General features: G+C 36.0%; 1 protein-coding gene and 1 pseudogene across 1 annotated transcript; both read left to right on the forward strand.

Moving 5' to 3' along the window:
- The first annotated feature begins 464 nt into the window (after positions 1-464).
- LOC105060575 (uncharacterized) lies at positions 465-6,181 on the forward strand. Its single transcript, XM_073247599.1, has 6 exons — positions 465-813; positions 918-1,016; positions 1,101-1,142; positions 1,228-1,357; positions 5,124-5,225; positions 5,852-6,181. Exons 1-6 carry the CDS (start codon positions 568-570, stop codon positions 5,959-5,961), a joined length of 729 nt encoding a protein of 242 aa, XP_073103700.1. The 5' UTR covers positions 465-567; the 3' UTR covers positions 5,962-6,181.
- A 4,147-nt stretch (positions 6,182-10,328) lies between these two features.
- On the forward strand, positions 10,329-16,761 carry LOC140853314 (uncharacterized; annotated as a pseudogene).
- Positions 16,762-19,277: the final 2,516 nt, after the last annotated feature.

Genomic DNA, 19,277 nt, shown 5'->3' on the forward strand with positions numbered 1-19,277 from the left:
ATAGGTAACCCGAGGGGGAAAACACAAGGGGGAGAATCTGGTCCATTGAGAGACTCAGCGTCCGCTCCTTCCGGCGATCGTTAATGTACAGGCGTGTGTTTGTAACGGCGGACGGCACCAACAGCAATGTCCACGTGTATCGCATGGGGACCTGGAGCAATTTCTAACTTTCTACTCCTTGGAGTCGATCAGTCGAACCACACCCGCGCAACCGTTCAACGCGGTGCCGCGCACTTCCCGACCGCCCTCCATTTCCCCACGTGCGCGCTGACGCATCGCGCTACGACGAAGCCAGCCGTTGTCGTGTCCTCACGAAGTCCAGATAACCTATAACTCATCACCTCTCAACCCTTCATCCCGATATTTAAATAATTTATAAAACAATCTTATTGGCCGAGTTACTTATTCCAAAATTCTCGAGTGTCCACCAGACCGGATCTCCCTTCCTTAAAAGCAAGCGACGCTCTCCGCCTCCCAGTCCATCGTCTCCTTTTTATTCCAATTTTTGCGGACGGAAGGGGAGGGAGAGTCGGGTGGTTCCGTTATCTTGCCGTAACGGTAATCGCGATGGGGAGCCTCCCGGAGGAGAATAACGCGACGATCGGTGCCCGGCAGCGGCCGCGGTTCCTCTGCCTCCACGGCTTCCGCACCAGCGGCGAGATTATGCGGACGCAGGTGTTGGGCAAGTGGCTGGATCACGTGACCGCCCGCCTCGATCTCTTCTTCGCCGACGCCCCCTTCCCGGCGGAGGGCAAGTCCGACGTTGAGGGAATATTCCCTCCCCCCTATTACGAGTGGTTCCAGTTCGACTCGGTACGCTTACCGCCCACTCTTCCCCCTCCACCCTCCCTTTCTTCCCCTTTCCTCATCTAATTTTGTTTTCGTTTTCACAAAAAAAAAAAAAAAAAAAAAAAAAGGCATTTCTGAATTATAGGAACTTCGACGAGTGCCTGGCGTACATCGAGGAGCTGATGATCAAACACGGGCCGTTCGATGGCCTGATGGGCTTCTCTCAGGTAACTAACTATTTTTATATTTATATTTATTTTTAAATTGCTTTTATTTGTCTTTTTTATTGACTGGGGGATTTGGTATGATAGGGGGCGATTCTTTCTGCCGCGTTGCCGGGTCTACAGGCGAGGGTAGGTGGCGAGTCCCGCAGCGAGGGGCTAATGTCTTGGCGGATTAAATTTATTTTATTTTATTTTTTATTTTTTCAAATAATAGGGGCTGGCGTTGACGAGGGTACCGAAGGTGAAGTACGTGGTGATAATCGCGGGGGCGAAGTTGCAGTCACCGGTGGTGGCGGAGAAGGCGTACGCGTCCAAGATCGAGTGCCCATCGCTCCACTTTATAGGTATTTCCATAATTTACTCTCTTTGGCAAGGGTAGATGTGGGAATGGGCATTATATTGGAATGGCTGCTTGATTTCGTCCGTTCGATTTATGTCGTTCGATTGGGACCGGACATGGATTCGAACTTAGATTTTGGGTGGTCCTCCGCCATGTGCGCTCACCGTCCGTTTCCTCGCCTTGATGGATCTCGAAAGGAGGTGGTTGGTGGGTCAAATTGGGACACCCATTTGGTAGACCTGGCTGTTCGATACTTGGATTTGAATTTGCCTTTTATGGGTGATATCTATCTATTGATACTTGATATTTGGGTGGTTTGAAAAAATGGTAATACTGAATTTGGGGTCTAATCAGGGAGAAGTTATTGGTTTGGAACTGTTCTACCACGTGGATTTTAGACCATCCAATAAGATGATGATGCCATATTATTTGATGATTCAAAATTTCAATCTGAAAACTGGATTGAAAAGTGTGAGTGGAAATAGAGTACTGAATCATCATTCTAACTTTTATTGGGAATTTTTATCTCATAGGATGTGCAATGATGTTTTATTGGATGGTCCAAAGTATGGTAGAACAGTTCTAACTAATAATTTCTCCTAATGAGATTAGCATGGAAAAGTGAAATTGAATTCTTTGCAAAAAAATATTTTTAAATTTTAGTATTGTATTATTTTCTCTTCTTATTGTAATAATATCATGTAATAATAGTAGAGCTGGCAAAATATGACCCAACCCGCCAACCTGATCCATGTTCGACCCATCATAAACAGGTTTGGGTTTAGGCTAAACGGGTTTGGGTCATAAACAGGTCGATCCATTTAATCTGTTTAATAATTGGGTTGGATTTAGGTTTTAGATATATGATCCATTTAACCTTTTTAATCTATTTAATATATAGGTCAGGTTGAGTCAGATAACCCATTTAACCTATTTAACTTATTTCTGACCTATTTAACCCGACCTGTTTAACCTGTTTAACCCATTTAAAATTCGTTTAACTTGTTTAAAACTGTTTAATCTGTTTCTGATCTATTTAACCCGATCTGTTTAATCTGTTTAACCCGTTTAACCTGTTTAACCTAATTTGATCTATTTAATAAATGGATTAAACGGATCGGGTCGGGTTATCTGTTTAATAAATAAGTCGATTCAGATTTGAATTTTTGACCCGTTTAATAAATAAGTCGGGTTTGGGTTGACGATTTTCTGATCCGATCCGTTTATGACTCGACCCATTTATGATCCAACTCGACCCGATTGTCACCCCTAAATAACAGTTGAAAGTGTATATACATACATACATATATATAATTAGCTGCCTACCCTGCTAAGGAAAGCTTCTGTTTATGTTGGGGAGCAGCACGCTCTTGATGGTCAATTAGTTATTTTCTGTCATCCCATGACTTTCATGACACATCATGATGTAGCATGTTATGCAATGTTACACACCACCCTGGATTTTTATTTCTTTTCATGTTTTTAATGAGACATCATGTCATAGTATTGGCATGCCAATTTTTTTCTTTCAGAATAGGATGGGAGGAAGCCCAGTCAAAATCAAGGTGAGGGCATGTGGAACTTACATTATCTGTATACAACATCCCATAATTTTACCAACTCAACCCATTAGAAGTTCATGCGTAAAACCTAATTATAAATGCAGAAATATATTTACACATCGTACTTCTATATCTAGAATCGAGCTTGTCTAGCTCTGCAGGTGACGTCTTTTGCTGGCCATCCAAAATTATCTCCTAGTTCATTGATGCCTTCCTTTGATGGTCCAATCTAGGGGATATTAGCTTCTTCATTTGCTTGTCGAGTTTGAAGACCAGCTGACTTTTGTCATATCTAATGAATGTTCTTTAGGCATAGTTGTCATTTGCATATTCATTAATCGCATGCTTATATTATTGTGATTTTTATTTTTTGGATTTTCTAATTTGTTTTGCTTAAGAGACTATTTTGTCATTGTCTACATGGCTACCTTATTTTTGTATTGGCTTGAATTTGGGTTCATATTCGTAAGTCACAATATTGTGAAAATGCTGGATTGAACTTGGTTTATAATTGTTCTTTTTTCACCATTATTGCATATTTCAACTCATAGAACATAAACTTGAGACATTGTGGATTTATTAAATAGAATTATCAAGAAAAAGTGATAAGAGAAAAATATTATTGACGCATGAGAAGGTTTAGAGAGAACTACATGTGAAGAGAATTATATTTAGACAACAATATTCACTGATCCTTTATTGTAGAGAGAATTAGGTTTACTCTATGTAATGGGATGCCCCATTATCCTATATTATCCCAGCAATCATTTTTATTGAGCTATGAAGCATTGGTACTCCTATTTCAGGCATGTACCAGTATCAGGTATGTTTTCGGTACGGATACGTTTCTGGTGCGGCATCGGTACTCCTATCTTTGCATTTTGATATTGCAAGTTTGTCCCTTGATAAGCCAGATGTGGAGAAGAAGCTTTTTGCTGATGATATAGAAAATGAAGTAGCTAAAACTATTATCACTTGATTATCAAGATTACTATTTTGATTTTTTTTACTTATTTAGACTGCTAGTTTTTTTTTTTGTTAATTGCAAGTGTTTGTTTGTTTTTTATGATGAGACTTATAAATTTAGTTGAATTTGAGAATTTAATTTTATTAATATTCGAATATTATATATATGATTCTTTTTTCATATATTTTTATTAATATTAAAAATTATATATATTCAAATGTTAATAAAAATATAAAACATCTAACCGTACCGTATCGTGATTTTTTCAATTTTTACCGTATCGGCGTATCCGTATCATAAAGTATCCGTACCGTGTACCAGCATCTATGCTTCCTAGTTATCGAGCAACCCCCCTTAGGTATCATATGTCTCTCTCACTCTCTTTTTTTTTCCTTTATTTCTTTCTTTCTTTGTTTATTTACTTCTCCTTCCATTCTTTCTTCTTTCTTCCTATCTTTCTTTCTTTTACTTCTTTTCTTTCTTTCCTTTTTCTTTGCTTTTTCTTTCCCTTCTTCCTTCTTTTCTTCCTTTCTTTTTCTTTTCCGATCCTTCCTTTCATTCTTTTGTTTATCTTCTTCTTTCTTTATTTTCTTTTTCGTTCCTTTCTTTTTCTTCTCTCTTTCTCTCCTTATTTTTTTTCTTTCTCTTCTTTTCTTCCTTTCCTTCTTTCGTCTTTATTCTTTCTTACATGGATGGATTCCAAAGCCCCGCCCCCGTCTTAATTCCTATTTTACTTACAAAAACGAGATAGGATGGCCAAGACACCCACCATCCTACTGGGACTCAAAACCGTGTTCCATGTTAACTCCCAAATCACCAGCACAATATATTATCACTTTCAAAATGTTTGATAAATTCTATTTGTTGACATTGGTTGTAACTTATAAATTAAATTCAGTGGACCAAGGGGAGCAGAGTCATGTATTCTGGGTTAAACTTTGGCTGCATGGTTCCTTAAATGAGTCTGGTTTTCCAGTCGGGATCCAACCAAACCAATTGACTTTGTTGGATTTTTTTTCTCATCATTACTTGGCCCCAGTATTTGTATCTTATCTTACTTGAGCACTATTAAAACAGAACTTATGAGGCCATATTGTTAGAATATTTAAAGAATCTTTAAGAGCAACTTATTTTCCATCAATCATTGAACACAAAGGGACCAGAGGAAAAAACTATTGTATAATGGTGTTCTTTTATCTTATCTTGAAGATCACTGAGCTGGAGCTTCATGTTGTTTGCAGGGGAGAAGGATTTTTTAAAAACACATGGTGAAAGACTGCTGGCATCATTTGTGGATCCATTTGTCATCCGCCACCCCAAGGGCCACACCGTCCCCAGGCTTGGTGAGTTCATTATATGATTTCTCCCTCCTACTTTCATTAATTTCATGTTATCATAGTTCAGTTGGTTGAGCCCCTTATGGGCCCCTCTTCATTCATTAATTTTTGTAATCCTTTATCAAGGGGATGGCTTCTTTGTCTGCATCAAAACCATTTTTGTATATATTATTCCTAGTCTATGATGGTGGCTTATTAGACTTGTATTATTTCTAGTAATTTGATCTAAATCTGACTTAGACCCAATAGTCAGACCATTTTGTTGAGCATGCTTCTTGAATATTTACCTATTTTTTCTTGTGGCTCTGAACCATCTGTTCCAAAGAGCTTTTCTTGGATCCAACTGGTGCTGGGTTGGACAACTCTCCTTGAACTTTACTGCTGCATCTATTAGGCACCACCTGAAGACCTGGTTGGTGGATAGGTTCTGTGCATTGAACTCGGTTTATCAAATAGAGTAGATCTGCTCCAGCTGACAACACGTGCAATAATTTGCCTTAGGTTAACTGTGACCTGCTTTCATATAGTATATGGAAATTTGTTTGCCCTACTTGCACTTTTCTTCCAATTTCTAAATCAATAGTTTTTAATATTTTGTCAAATGAAATTCTTCTCTATTTATTCTGTTGCAGATGATAAAAGTTTGGCGACGATGCTAGACTTTCTGCAGAAGATTGAAAATGATTTGTCTACAGGCACAACATCGGACAATGAGCACAAGGAAGATGGTTTGATGGATTAGGATCATAAACTATCTAACATTTCTTCATATTAAGTGTTGTAAGTTTGTTCGAGAAATTTTTATTACTTCTGCCAGCAAGTGCAGCATGGCTGGAGCATGTGCATTGCACATGATAGGAGAATGTTGAATTACTCTATGTTTAGAATTTCTCCAAAGATTGGATTATACTGAAATATTGTTTGGATTATCAATCAAAAAGAAATATTAATTTGGATTGTGATTTTTTTTGATTTTAATGGCTTCCTATGGTTGCATGGTGAGTTGTGATGTTAAATTAGTGATCAAAGAGCCTATCATCCTACTGGTATTACTTCAAGGCTCATGGATATTTCTCTCTCAGTGAAAGTACCATTGTTTAATTCTAACAGACATCCATCTGATTAAACAGTCATATGTTACTTCTATTCAAATCACAAATCTAAATATGATAATAGCATTGTAGGGTTGCATTCAAGTGCGCGTTCAAGTATTTGCCCGATTCTTTTTGTGAGGGTTGCTTGAGAATTCTGCCCATTTGTTGACTCATGGCTTTATTATTAACACCTGATGAGCAAGTTGGAGGGTTTTTTTTCTTTTCTTTTTTTTTTTTTTTGTTTTGTTTGATAATTAAGTTGGCTTCATGCTTAGGATGAATGGCCTAGGCAACATATACTGTTAATTTCTTTGAAATGAGGTAGCCTTAGTTTTGCACGCATCACTTGACGGTGCCAAGAAAACTTGGTCTAAATGCAAGCTATGTTTGGATGTCCCATTGGAGCAAGTCCCATGTGCACCACACCTAACATGATAGGATGATTTTTTGGTACAGAACAGTGAATCTAATACCCTACTGGTAGTGCTGGTAAGGGTGGAACATGTCATTCCAAAACTCACTCAAAAGAAGTCACTTTTTATTTTTATTTTATTTTTTGCATAACTGATAGATGTTAGCTCAATTGATTTAACACTACACACCTATAATTTGTCTGCAGTGTTCTGATCTTGATGGTATTCAGAAAACAAAATGGTTGTGGTACATTGCCACCATATAAAGGGAAACGGGAAAAAGAAAAGTTTTGCTTGTCAGTACTAAGACCTGTTCACCAAATTGGATTAAGCTAGGTCAAGGAAGATAATTATGTGTGGATCAAAATTTTCTTTGACTGCTCAATTAGGTATGCATTTGATTCATAATTGAAATTGAAATTAGAATTGAAATTGGAATGAAATAAAATCAGAATAGCTGAATCTCTCTCAAAGCGTTTAGTTCACGCTCGGAATTGGAATCGAAATTAGAATAGTATTTAAATATTAAAAAAGAGTAGAAATAGGGTTTTGGAAATGGGCATTTTCATTCTTTTAGGACTCTTTCCATCTAAATAGTTAAAATGAAAGTCACTTATTCCCATTTTTATTCTGCAGTCTAATTTTCTCCAACCAAACATACTCTAGATATACATCTTTGATGCTAAGCCTAAGTTGGAAATACATAAATAAAATTCTGGCTGTGCTGAACCCAGGCCTAAAAAGGATATTCAACAGGTTAGATTGGGATGACCTTGACCTGATTTTTTGGAACAGCTCATTTAAATCCCGCTAGCCGGGGCTTGGTCCTACAGGTGGTACCTTGATCCTCTCTATTGGAGTGTGAATTTAATCTGCAATTGTTGATGGCTTAAATATGTACTGCTTGTGAAATGTAGTGATTACTAGAAATATTACTATATCAGCTGATTACTAAAAGAAAAGGTTCTTATACTCCTAGGGACTGTTTGGTTGGAAAGAAATGAGGATCTGGAATCGGAATGGGTGACTCTCATTCTCACCATTTGGTTGGAAGGATCCCATTCCGATTTCAATTTCAGGGTGGAATGAGAATGGCTCAATCTATATAGAACTCAGGAGTGTTTCATTCGTAATAGAAATCAGAATGGAAATGGGAATCAGAATAGCTTAGAATCAGAATTAGAATGGTCAAATCCTCCGAAGTGTTTGGTTCGTGACCGAAATCGAAATTGGAATGAAAATTTGAATCCATAGAAGAGAGTAAGGATTGAGTTCTATATAGATTGAGTCATTCCCATTCCATCCTGGAATCGGAATGGGACTCCTCCCAACTAAATGGTTGGAATGGGAGTCATCCATTCCGATTCTGATTTTAAACCCCCACTCTCCCCAACCAAACATCCTCTCAATTCCTACTCTCCTATATAAATTCAAATTTTCATTCCAATTCCGATTCTGATTCCGATCATGAACCAAATGCTTCGGGGATTAAGCCATTCCGATTTCGATTTTTATTTTTATTCTAATTCTGGTTGCGAACCAAACACCCCTCTAAAGTAGTTTTTGGGTGGACTTGGATCATCTGTGCAGATATGAACCACAAAAATATGGAGAGATTAGATACTTTCTTGTATTTTTGATATATCAACTAAAAAATAACAAGAATACATACATCATAAGCAACCCATGTCATGTAAGATTACATTACAAAGTTTTCAAGGATGACAAAAATAATTACCCACATAAAATTGTTATTAAGAACAAGGTAGTCCAATACGTTTGAGAAGGGTAAGAAATAGATTGTGCTCATTTCGAATCAATTCAGGCTTGGATCGAAGCCTAGTTCATTCAAATCCAACCAACAGTTGAATTAGAATTATATAAAATTTTTATTTTTTTTCCTTAGAAATGTAGTTGAACTGTGATCTTCCTAAATTACTTTGTTTTTTTATTGAAAATATCACATCACAGGCAAGTGATTCTTGGCCATAGTTAGATCGATCGTTCATTATTTGTAATTTGCTGCTCTTTAGTGAACCTCTCAATTGTGATCAGATTGTTTGGGAGTTCTTTTCACTTGAGCCCACCCCCTATAAATGCTTATTAAAGGAAACAGTTAAATCGTCGTTATCACTTCAACGGTTATCATTAAATTTCTCAGAAAAATCACGTTTATCATTAAAAAAAGGTGGCTTTCCATTGGCCGCAAACCGGGTAGCTTGATGCAAGGCGTGTACGGTAGCAGAAAATTAGCACTGGTCCCATTGCCAAATGAATTCAGCAGAATGCGACAGAACAAAAATCTGTACCCAAATCTCCTTTTTCGGCTTGAAGCTGGATTTTAAATTTTGAAAGGACAAAAAGCCCCAAACAAATTATTTAGAATCTTTCACAAAATAGCAAGAAAATGAACATAAAAAAAATATTTGATTTGTAATCAAAATAAAAATAAAAATAAAAATAAAAATAATTTGAAATCAGAATCAAAATGATCAAATGCTCCAAAATATTTGGTTCATGGCTGAAATCAGAATCGAAATCAGAATTAAAATTAAAAATTAAATTTATAGAAAAAATAGAGATTGAGTTCTACATAGATTAACCTATTCTGATCTATATTTTTGTGAATTCTATTGGATTGCGCAGAATTATCCAAACAAATTCTATTGGATTGCACAGAATACAGTCCTTGCATTAGTCAAAAGTTGCAAACAAGACTAAATAAGAATGAGCTTCGCAATCTCCTGATCAGTGATTCTGATGGACAAACATTCATATACTTCTTACAATTCATTTGAACGAGCACCCAAAATCCATATTGTAATACCTCGGATTTTGAATATTTAACTTAATAATTAATTAACCTATTCTTTAGTTAATGGCGATGGTTGAGGTGGTCATGAGGAGTCGGGTGCATCATGACAGCTACTAGTGCACAATTGAATTTTCTGTTGGACTTATCTATCATCCACCAGCAACCCATGCAATGCATATTGGAGAGAAAAGAGAAGAAAACGGAATAGAATCCAATCTATTTAAGAACTGAATCCAAATATTCAACCTATACAGAAGTTGAATTACAGAAAGATATGGAGTTCACATTCGAGAGAGAGAGAGAGAGAGAATTTAATCTATTTTGAGTTTTGTGAAAATGGATTGATTTGATTAAAAAAAACAAAGAGAAAAATCATATGTTGTAGTAAACATGAGCAAAAAAGTGAGGGCCTATTTGACTATTCCAACATGATCTGCCTCAAATTCTTTATAATTCGTGATTTGGACTGTCCATTAAAGCATAGCCCTATATCAACCAAGCTCCACCCATAAATCTCTTTCTTCTTTCTATAGTTGAAAGGTTAGGATTTCGGCCTGATTTGGATAGGCTACCAGAAAGTGTAAGTTAAATGGGCCAATAGAGAACAGAATTTTCAGCCTAATCCCCTAGGAATTTCCAAATAGGCTTTTAATAGGATAACTAATGCATACTTTATTTAAGCTAAATGAGAGGGATATTTTAGATGTAAAAAGTGAACAAAATCAAGAAAGAATAATTTTTGATTTCAGAACTATTATTTCTATATGTAGTGTCGATAAAGGCCACCATGGATTTTTCTTGGAACGTAGAGTTCCTGCAGACAGACAGCCCCCATCCTGAAGTGGATTATTTTTCTTTTTTCTGTGAGAGTACCCGCAGATCGAGTAGAAGTTTATGTGCAAGAGAGTGTGGAATGTGTTCAACAACAAAAGGTGGCCTAGGAACTGAAGAAGGTAATTCTTGAAGCCTTTACTTTTAATATAATAAATATTTGCTAATATCCTGAATACATTCATTCTCTATTTTAGAAAAATATATAATTTTCTGCCCATAGCATTCACTTTTAAAATTTTTGTATAATGTAATTTTTGAAAACTTATAAAAGCTTTTCTTATTTTCTAAAGATTTAATTTTCTGGAATTCTGTGTTCTGGTTTTAATCTTCTAAATGTTAAATAGTTTGAAAATTAATCCTATATATATTTTGTTTCAAGAACTTAATTTCTCTGAAATAAATTTTGCAAAACTTATTTCCAACAAGGTGACATGTGTTTTGAATTTCTACAATTAAACTTTTTGAAAATCATATTTCTAATTTTTTATATATTATTTTTTATCCTGACCAACCCAATATGATATATTATAAATTTACATTAAAATGAATTATATATTTTTTATTTAGATAAATTTTATTAAAAATATAAATTATTGCCACCGTTCTTTCCACTAGTACACCTTTGGATGATCCGTGCCCTCCATCTCCATTGCATGCTCCTCATTGCATCCTCTTCCTCCTCCATCACTCCTCCTTTATCACCGCTTCTCTTTGCAATGCCTCTTCTTTTTTTCCATCCTCTCTTTTTGAGAGCAAAAAAATCTGATCTTATTTATTTGAATTGAGTTAAATTTGAATCAGATTGATTTGCTCAGGTTGGATCAGGCTCAAGCTTAAACATGCAATCTTGAGAGTATATGATGGCACTGCTTTTAATTTGTCTTTTAATTAAATGGTGCCCAAATCTTCTCTTTTATTTTTTTTTCTTTGTTTTTGTTGATTTTTTTAATATATTTTCTCTCATCTTTTCTCTATTTTTTTCGTTCGCTCTGGACTCTCCACCCCAAAAAAGAGGAGGATAGGGGAAGAGTGAAGGAAGAAGCAAAGGAAGAGGAGGAGAGAGAGAGGGGAGAGGAGAGGGGTTCTACTGAGCCCCCTGTGCAGCTTAACCTCTTTCCTTGGGCTCCTGCTCCATGGTGCTCCGCACCCCAGCTGGGGTTCCCTTGGGCACCGAGGACCAGTAAGAACTCCTACCAAGCTTCAAAAGTCTGATCTTTTTCCTTATTCTGAGAGTGCTAGGTAGAAATTTTATTTACAAGTGGCTGAGCAAACCAATCTATATAGATTAAAAGACTTATGGGCATGTTAGTTAAAAAATTTTATTTGTCAAAGATTTTATGCAGTAAACTGAAACAAAAAACAAAGATTACGTTTGATAGCTAGTAATCTATCTAGATTACTGGTAATTTAAAAGGATCCCACCAGACTACTACATTTAGTATACTTTTTGGATTGATAATCCAAATTACTAGATAATCCAGATTATCTCTCATGAGGTAATCTGGATTATCAAAGGAAGGGATAGATATCCAGATTATCATTATTTTAATAATCTTGCAATAAAATTTATGGATAAAACTGTCATCTTCCCCTCTCCCCTCTCCGTACAGTGCCACTCGTCGTTCGCCCGTGCCTCCGACAGCAGGGCCGCCTCCTACGCCACCATCATGGCCCTCGCCATCGTCCTTCCTATCGCCACCACCCATCCCACAGTCTTCTTTCTCATGATGGGCAGCGAAAAGAGGGGGGCCAAAATCGATGCCCTCCTTTACAACATCCGATCGACGGCTGTCGGAAAACAGTCGATCGATGGGCTACCATCGTCTCTTTAACGGCAGCCTCCAGCAATCAAGGAGAAACCGCCGGTCTATTGAGATCCGACAATCTTAAGGGAATGACCGCATGTGAAAAGAGGAGACAGGCGGCCGGCCATCTCTTTCCTGACCCTCGCCGCCTTCTTCCACCGACACGGCTTCCGGTAGGGTGGGTGAGGGCGGTGGTGTGAGTGGATGAGGGCAGTGATGGATGCCGCCACAGGAGGTCGGGGGCAGTGCAGGAGGGTGGGAGGATGCATGGACGATCGGAGGGTGGTGCTGGAGGCACGACGGTCAAGGGTGGGGGGGTCGGAGTGTGGCGTGCGGGAGAAAAAAAAAATAATAATAATAAGTATTAAAAAATAATTAAAAAAAATTAAACAATTTGATTATTTCATTAAAAAATAATTTTTTTCATATAATAATTTTTATCATTAAAAAAATTTAAATAAATATTTTAAAATACTAAACTAATAATAAAGATATTTTGAGAATTTGATATTACATTATCACTAATCTAATCATCATATCAAATATGTTAATTAAAATTTTCAATAATTTTACTGCAACATTACCTATGTGTACCAAATACAGTAATCAATATTACTGATAATTTATGCGGATTGTAGGTAATCTAGATTATCAGATAATTCAGATTATCACTGTTGGCAATGCACCAAACGTAATCTATTTTTTTTTTACCTGATTTATTAGTGAGTTTTAGATGGATCTTGATGGATTTTTCACTTTTCTCGATCTTTCTTTATTTTTTTTATATCAAAAATTATCTTCTTTACCATTTATTCTTGAGGAGCTTCAAGATAAAAATACAATTTCTTTACCATTTCTAAGAATCTTACAGTGGTCATTGATGGATTTTAACTCTCCGTTATATTTGTGTAGGAAACTTGAGGTCTCAATGCGGGGTTTGCCGTCAACCAGGCACCATCGGTGGAGGTGGAGGTGGAGGAAGGGGTGGCCGTGTCGTCATCACCGAACAGCACCATCTTTTCGTTCCAGAAGGATTTCTCCACCGCCAAGAGCCACGGCGGCAAGAGGGGAGATACGGCGGCCGTGCCGGAGTGAAGGGGAGGTGGAGAGGACATCCTCGAGCGCCAGTGACGAGGAGGAGAATGGGCTTGCAAGGAAGAAGTTCCACCTCTCTAACGAATTGTCCGTCCTTCTGGAAGAAAGCTTTGTCTTTATAAAACCCCTATTAATGTTCTGTCGTTTCATGTCTTATTCTTCGTAATAAGCAAAAGCTTGCTCTGGCCAAAGAACTAAATCTTCAACCTCGGCAAGTAGAAGTCTGGTTTCAGAACAGAAGAGCCAGATGTTTATTTTTGTCCTCTATATTCTTCTTATTCTCTGAAAAAGAGAAAAAAAATTAAAATTTTTTTTTTTGAACAATCTATGCCGAAAAAGAAAGATTTTCATCTTCCTTTTGTTCTCATTGATTTTTCTATATTTTTTTCTGATTTTTTTTCTATTTTTTATGAATTATTTTTTATCATCATTTAAATATATCTTTGAAACTTATTTTATTTGTTCGTTATAACGGTAAGTGGATGCCATCGGTAGTTAAGTGATCGTTGGGATCTCGTTGAAATATTTTAAAATTTTTCAAGATCTATTTAATACTTTTTAAAATACAGAAGATGCAAATGCAACTGGTATAAATTTGAGGGGATGTTTGTGTAATTTATTTTAAATATTTATATGTATATTTGTGTGCATATGAATGGATGGATGTTGTAGGGATGCATAGTGTTGGGTTCTATGTACAGCTGCTGTATTTTTTTTATTCATTATCTTCCACCCCATCCATATTTCTATTAAAAGAAAAAGCCTACACAGAGATAAGATTACACTCCTCAAGTAGCTTATTTACTTTCCCACCGCTTGGTTATTTGAACAAGTTGAGACGAGATTTCCATGCAACTTGATGAGAAATTGATAGGCAAGAGAAGGTGATTATGGAGATTGGATTGGAATTCACATTGGATAATGGAGTATCTTTCCAACAACGGATTGATTCTTAAAGTCAAAACGGCATCAGAATAAGCCTAATTCGGACTCGAACTGCACTAAAAGGGCTTGAATTGACTCGAGCTCAAGGGCAACCATCTAAGGGTTCCTTGGTCCATGAATTTAGATGTGCATGTGCAATTCATGTTTTAACACTATAAATACCTTGACATCTTGGAATTATTTTGGCATGTAATTATTAACTAATCTTAGCTGGTTTGCAGATGGTTAATGCAGGGTGGCTTCAGAATTGAATTGGTTCGGCTCAAGTTGGGTCAGGCCTAGTTGACCTAAATTGTGTTCTAATCCAAATAAAACAGGACTTTAAGTATATTAATTTAAATCAATAGACTCTAGGATCAAATGTAAATCTTAGATATAATTTGGTAACATTTAAGCATTGGCGAGTAGTCAGTTTAACCAAATATGAGGCTGTCAACGAGCACAATTGGGATAGTCTGGCTCGGTAACAAGGATATGGGTTTAACCAAATATGAGGCTGTCAACGAGCACAATTGGGATAGTCTGGCTCGGTAACAAGGATATGGGTTCGAGTCCCACCCTCACCCTAATTTTGAATGGAATTTATCCCATCTTAATTCTCAAAAAATGGTTTCATAAAACGCAAACACAACTATAACTAAATCCCTACATCACCTAAATAAATTGGTACGCGACCTGAATATGTGTTAGGTTTGAAAATGTTGTCCTCACCTCCATAATTAATCAAAAATAGATGGTATAAAAGTCAATTAACATTTGAAAAATTTTCCAGACCACGTACACATAACCCTAGGGTCAATTGGTAAAGTTACCAATCTGCACTTTGTTTAAGGCATAGGTAAATTATGTACATACATCTAATAAAAGGAGTCAAAAAATAATCAAAAATAATTATAAGGGATGGACTTTAAAGTTCTCTTAAAAGGAGAGGGCATCTACTCTTCTTAACTCCAAAATCAATAATGAAGAATTGAAATAAAAAATCTATACTATTGATTATAATCTATGTCACTAAAAATGCTTTAAAATAAAAAATTACATATTATAATACAGCATATTTGCAAAAATGGATGGTATTTATCGCATTAGTATAGTAAAATACATGATAAAGAATTCAAATTAAGAATACACCTTATTGGTCATGATCTTCACATGTTTAAACGTATGGAGATCTAATAATCATAGCAAAATATGGTTTACTATCATTTTAACCATTTTTTTTTGTGTCCACATGATATACAGATTAGAGACCACAAAAATATATAATTTTTTATTTTTATATCTCTTTGGTGGTATAATCAATAGTACAGATCTTCGATTTGGATGATCCATTACTGGCCTTAGAGCTTAGGAAGAGTGGATATCTTTTATCCTTGAGATGAGCAAAGTCGATCCCTAATTATAAATAATAAATTATCGCCAAAAGATATATCATCATATTTGCTTTCAATTTACTCGAAAATATAAAATACTTTGGTCATTTCTTATCTTTGTATTTATTGTATGCTTCTATTTCTATACTATTTATATATTTTTGGATAGATCATTAGTCTCCAACAAATTTAATTAAGAGGTAGCTCAACTAGGAATCTAACAAAAACCTACAAAATATGGTTTGCGCATTCACTTAATAACAGAATATTCTATCTGCAGCACTAGTATTCATGAGGTTGAGTCATATTCCTTGACCCAACTTTTGTTTCAATTCACAAATGAGGTTTTAGTAACACATGTTAAATAGGTGTTGCCCATAGTCTTGCGGTTAGTATCTTCACAACTATTCTCATTTAATGTATCCTTGAATAAGCAAAGGAAAATCGAGTGAAGAATAGAATAGGAGAAAGAAAAATACTATATTATTCACAATATCTGAACTTATCTTTCCATACATAAAAAAAGTATGCTTCAACAGAACCTCTACAAGTACTGAAGATTCCATGCCTTACAAAATTGATCTTTGAATGAGTCCATGGAATAGAAAAAGATGCTTTAATATTAAATATTTGAAAAATATATCAATGAGTAGTTGGTCAAAAAAATTGCAGAGAGAAAGTAAAAAAATTACTAATAAATTGCCAAGCACAAATAAATATTTTAGATTTTACTCTCTCTCTATATCTATCTATCTATCTATCTATCTGTCTTTTCTTTCGCAAATTCGGTGGCTCAAGTAATGAACAAAGGTTGGATAGACTAAGATTGATCCGATGCAATTGTTTTCTTGTTCTAAGGTCCTACACTAGGTATAGATAAGCATCCATATACTGGTGAGCTTTTGTCTAAACATTGTTTGATTGGAGATTGCAATGATGATTGATGGTGATTGAATGAAGGTGATGTGTAGTTTGACAATTGCTGCACTCTCAAGGAAATACAAGTACGAAGAGTGAAAGAAAAAGGAATATAATTAGGCCGGTGGAGAGGTATAGGAAGGAAATGGCTAGGAAGACTTTGGAGATAGGTTATGTGGAAGGAGACCATTGGGAGGTGGAATTAAGTGCAGCTAGTTTGGGCTTGAAGATAAATATAGATGTTGAGTGAGAGAAAAGCAAGTAAAAGTCGCCTCCATCCATGATGTCTAAAGGAGTGGCTCAGGTGGCAAACAGCCTGAACCTAGATGTTGACCGTTCTGCTATCATTTTAAATCAAACATCAAGTCATACAATTTCTCTCATTGTCTGAATGTGCCTCTTTATAGCCATGAATAAAAATGCTCCAGCTTGGTCCTTCCACATCAAGTAGTCCATGCTCAATATCATTGGAAAATTTTGGATAAAGTTCTACAGGATGAGCAGCCCATCATGAGAAAAGGAATTCTTATCTATCACATAGCAGAGCAAATCTACTAAGAATTAGCTCTAACAAGGAATATAGCTCTGTAATCACACTTCTTAGCATTTTCTTTTTGCTGTCTTTCTTTGGCTGGATGTGATTCTGGCTCTGCATTTTTAGCTTTTGCCCTTACAGAAAGGATTACTGTTTCTGAAAAAGAAAGAGACCGTAATTCCACCTTTTTTCTCTCAAAAACTATGCAACACCCACCTTGCATTTGATTTCAAAATATTCTTGACCCGCTGATTCAAATTGAGGCCGTTTTTTTTTTTTTAACACATTAATCTACAACTTATCCACAAGATCTTTAGAAGGGCATCTAGATTTTTTTTGGCTCTTATTCCAAACTTATCAGGTAGATCCTCATTATCATTGCATTTTGTGCGGTAGAGTTGGACATCATAATTATAGCTTTACCAGTGTCTTTTGACCATTCATTGGCTGGTGACATCAATGAAAGTATCTGAAGGGATTTGAAATTAGTGGATTGCTGCTATAACAACAATTGTAAATATTGACCAGCTTGTATGACCATCTCACAGAAAAAGATGAAAGAGATACGTGGTTGTGACATTGAAGAGTTGAAACTCAAGGACAAAACTTGTTCATGTTGGTCATAGTACGCTCACGTAATCAATCTTCTCAAAATTTCATAGTCGCTTGCCAGCAAATTAAACTCAAAGTAAATCTCCCTAAATTTATAATAATAATAATAATAATAATAAACATAGTAAATTTTTTTGGGAAAAAAAATCAGTAACTCAGATGTTTTTCTGAATTTGGTAGCATTGCAACTCTGGCTCCTTTTCACAAACTTGACATCAAGTTCCTTAGCTCATATATCAGATTCAGTTCAGATTACTAAAACATCAAGTGGAGAAAAATGATGCCAGATCTGACATTGCTTTTCAATTTTAGGTTTAGTCTTCTATATGCGAGTGTGTTTCATTTAGGTTAGTTTAAATTCTTTCCATCACCGTACTGGGGGAAGTGCAGATTTGGGAACAGATGATGTTTCATAAGCTGAAGATCTTAGGTTTGTCAAAGCGTGCTCGGCTTATAAAACAATTCATCTCAGATCTCGAAAATTTGAGATAATTTTTTCCGACATGCCAGTCCATGAAATCTGACATATTCCTACCCATCATTAACAAGGTTCTATCCTGAGCAAATGGTGCAATTTCCTTGAGAGTTTACCAGCTATCACTTTCAAATTTGAGGCATTAATAAACCATCTTTCTTCTTTTTTAAAAAAAAGAGAGAAAGGGTGGGAGACCCATCCACACTATAATTACCAAGACCAAATACTTGGGATGTATCACCTAGGGCTCCAATCAGAAACTCTGGTTACTAAGCAAAGAAGTGTAACCATTGTCCCAATTAACAAATTTGAGATGTTAATAAACCACTTCTATGTCTTCAGTCAAAAAAAGAATAATCTATGTTAAGTCTAATATATCGTAAAGACGATAGACTTCCACTAAAAATTATTCGCTCTGTTTCCTTTCTCTACCGTGTAGTGCACCTCAGCTTGCGTCGTCAATTAAATAAAAACTTTGACATGCACACATCAAGTGTTTTACATGAAAAGGTAAGACTGATAGTTCCTAATCCTGATTCCCCACAATCCTTTGGCCCCGCTGGCCGAAATCCAAAAAATGCTCATCTTTTGGATGAATTGCAGTGGATGGGTCATTTTCATTTCTTTGGGAAGATGGATACCCAAAGGTAAGCACCAAAAACAAGCCTTCAAACAAAAATCCGTGGTAGTCCCCTTCCTCGCAGTCATGGAAGGAACTATCAAACATCCTAGAAACATAGAGCAAAGGAAACCAAAGGATGATGTAAATCAATACATCATCCCTCGTTTATATGATGTAAAGATCTTCAGTTTACCTATAAACTTTCAGTTTAATCTTGCCATTCAAATCAAAAGAAAGAATACGTTTTACGTAATCATTTAAGCCTATTATAATTTGTGGAATTCAAGACCAACCAGTATTATAAATCAACATATAACAGTAAACTGAACCATTCAAAAATTATAGCGGGGTCCTTCGAGGCCTGTCAGAACTTGGAGAATCCATAATATTCAGAATAGTATTTTGATCTACAGCTTTGTCGATAGTAAGTTGAAAAGGTTTAAATCTAAATCAAGAATGCAAAAGATTTTTAAGAGAGCCATCCATCCCTCTAAACTATGGACGGAAGATAAGTAGGAAGAG

This window comes from Elaeis guineensis, chromosome 13 (assembly GCF_000442705.2).
Source record: "Elaeis guineensis isolate ETL-2024a chromosome 13, EG11, whole genome shotgun sequence".
Taxonomy (NCBI): Eukaryota; Viridiplantae; Streptophyta; class Magnoliopsida; order Arecales; family Arecaceae; genus Elaeis; species Elaeis guineensis.

Excerpts from the sequence above, each read along its gene's own strand:
- LOC105060575 (XM_073247599.1), top strand. The coding sequence starts at position 568 with ATGGGGAGCCTCCCGGAGGAGAATAACGCGACGATCGGTGCCCGGCAG. Across the intron at positions 1,017-1,100 it reads GCCTGATGGGCTTCTCTCAG|GGGGCGATTCTTTCTGCCGC; the intron begins GTAACTAACTAT and ends TTGGTATGATAG. Across the intron at positions 1,143-1,227 it reads TGCCGGGTCTACAGGCGAGG|GGGCTGGCGTTGACGAGGGT; the intron begins GTAGGTGGCGAG and ends TTCAAATAATAG.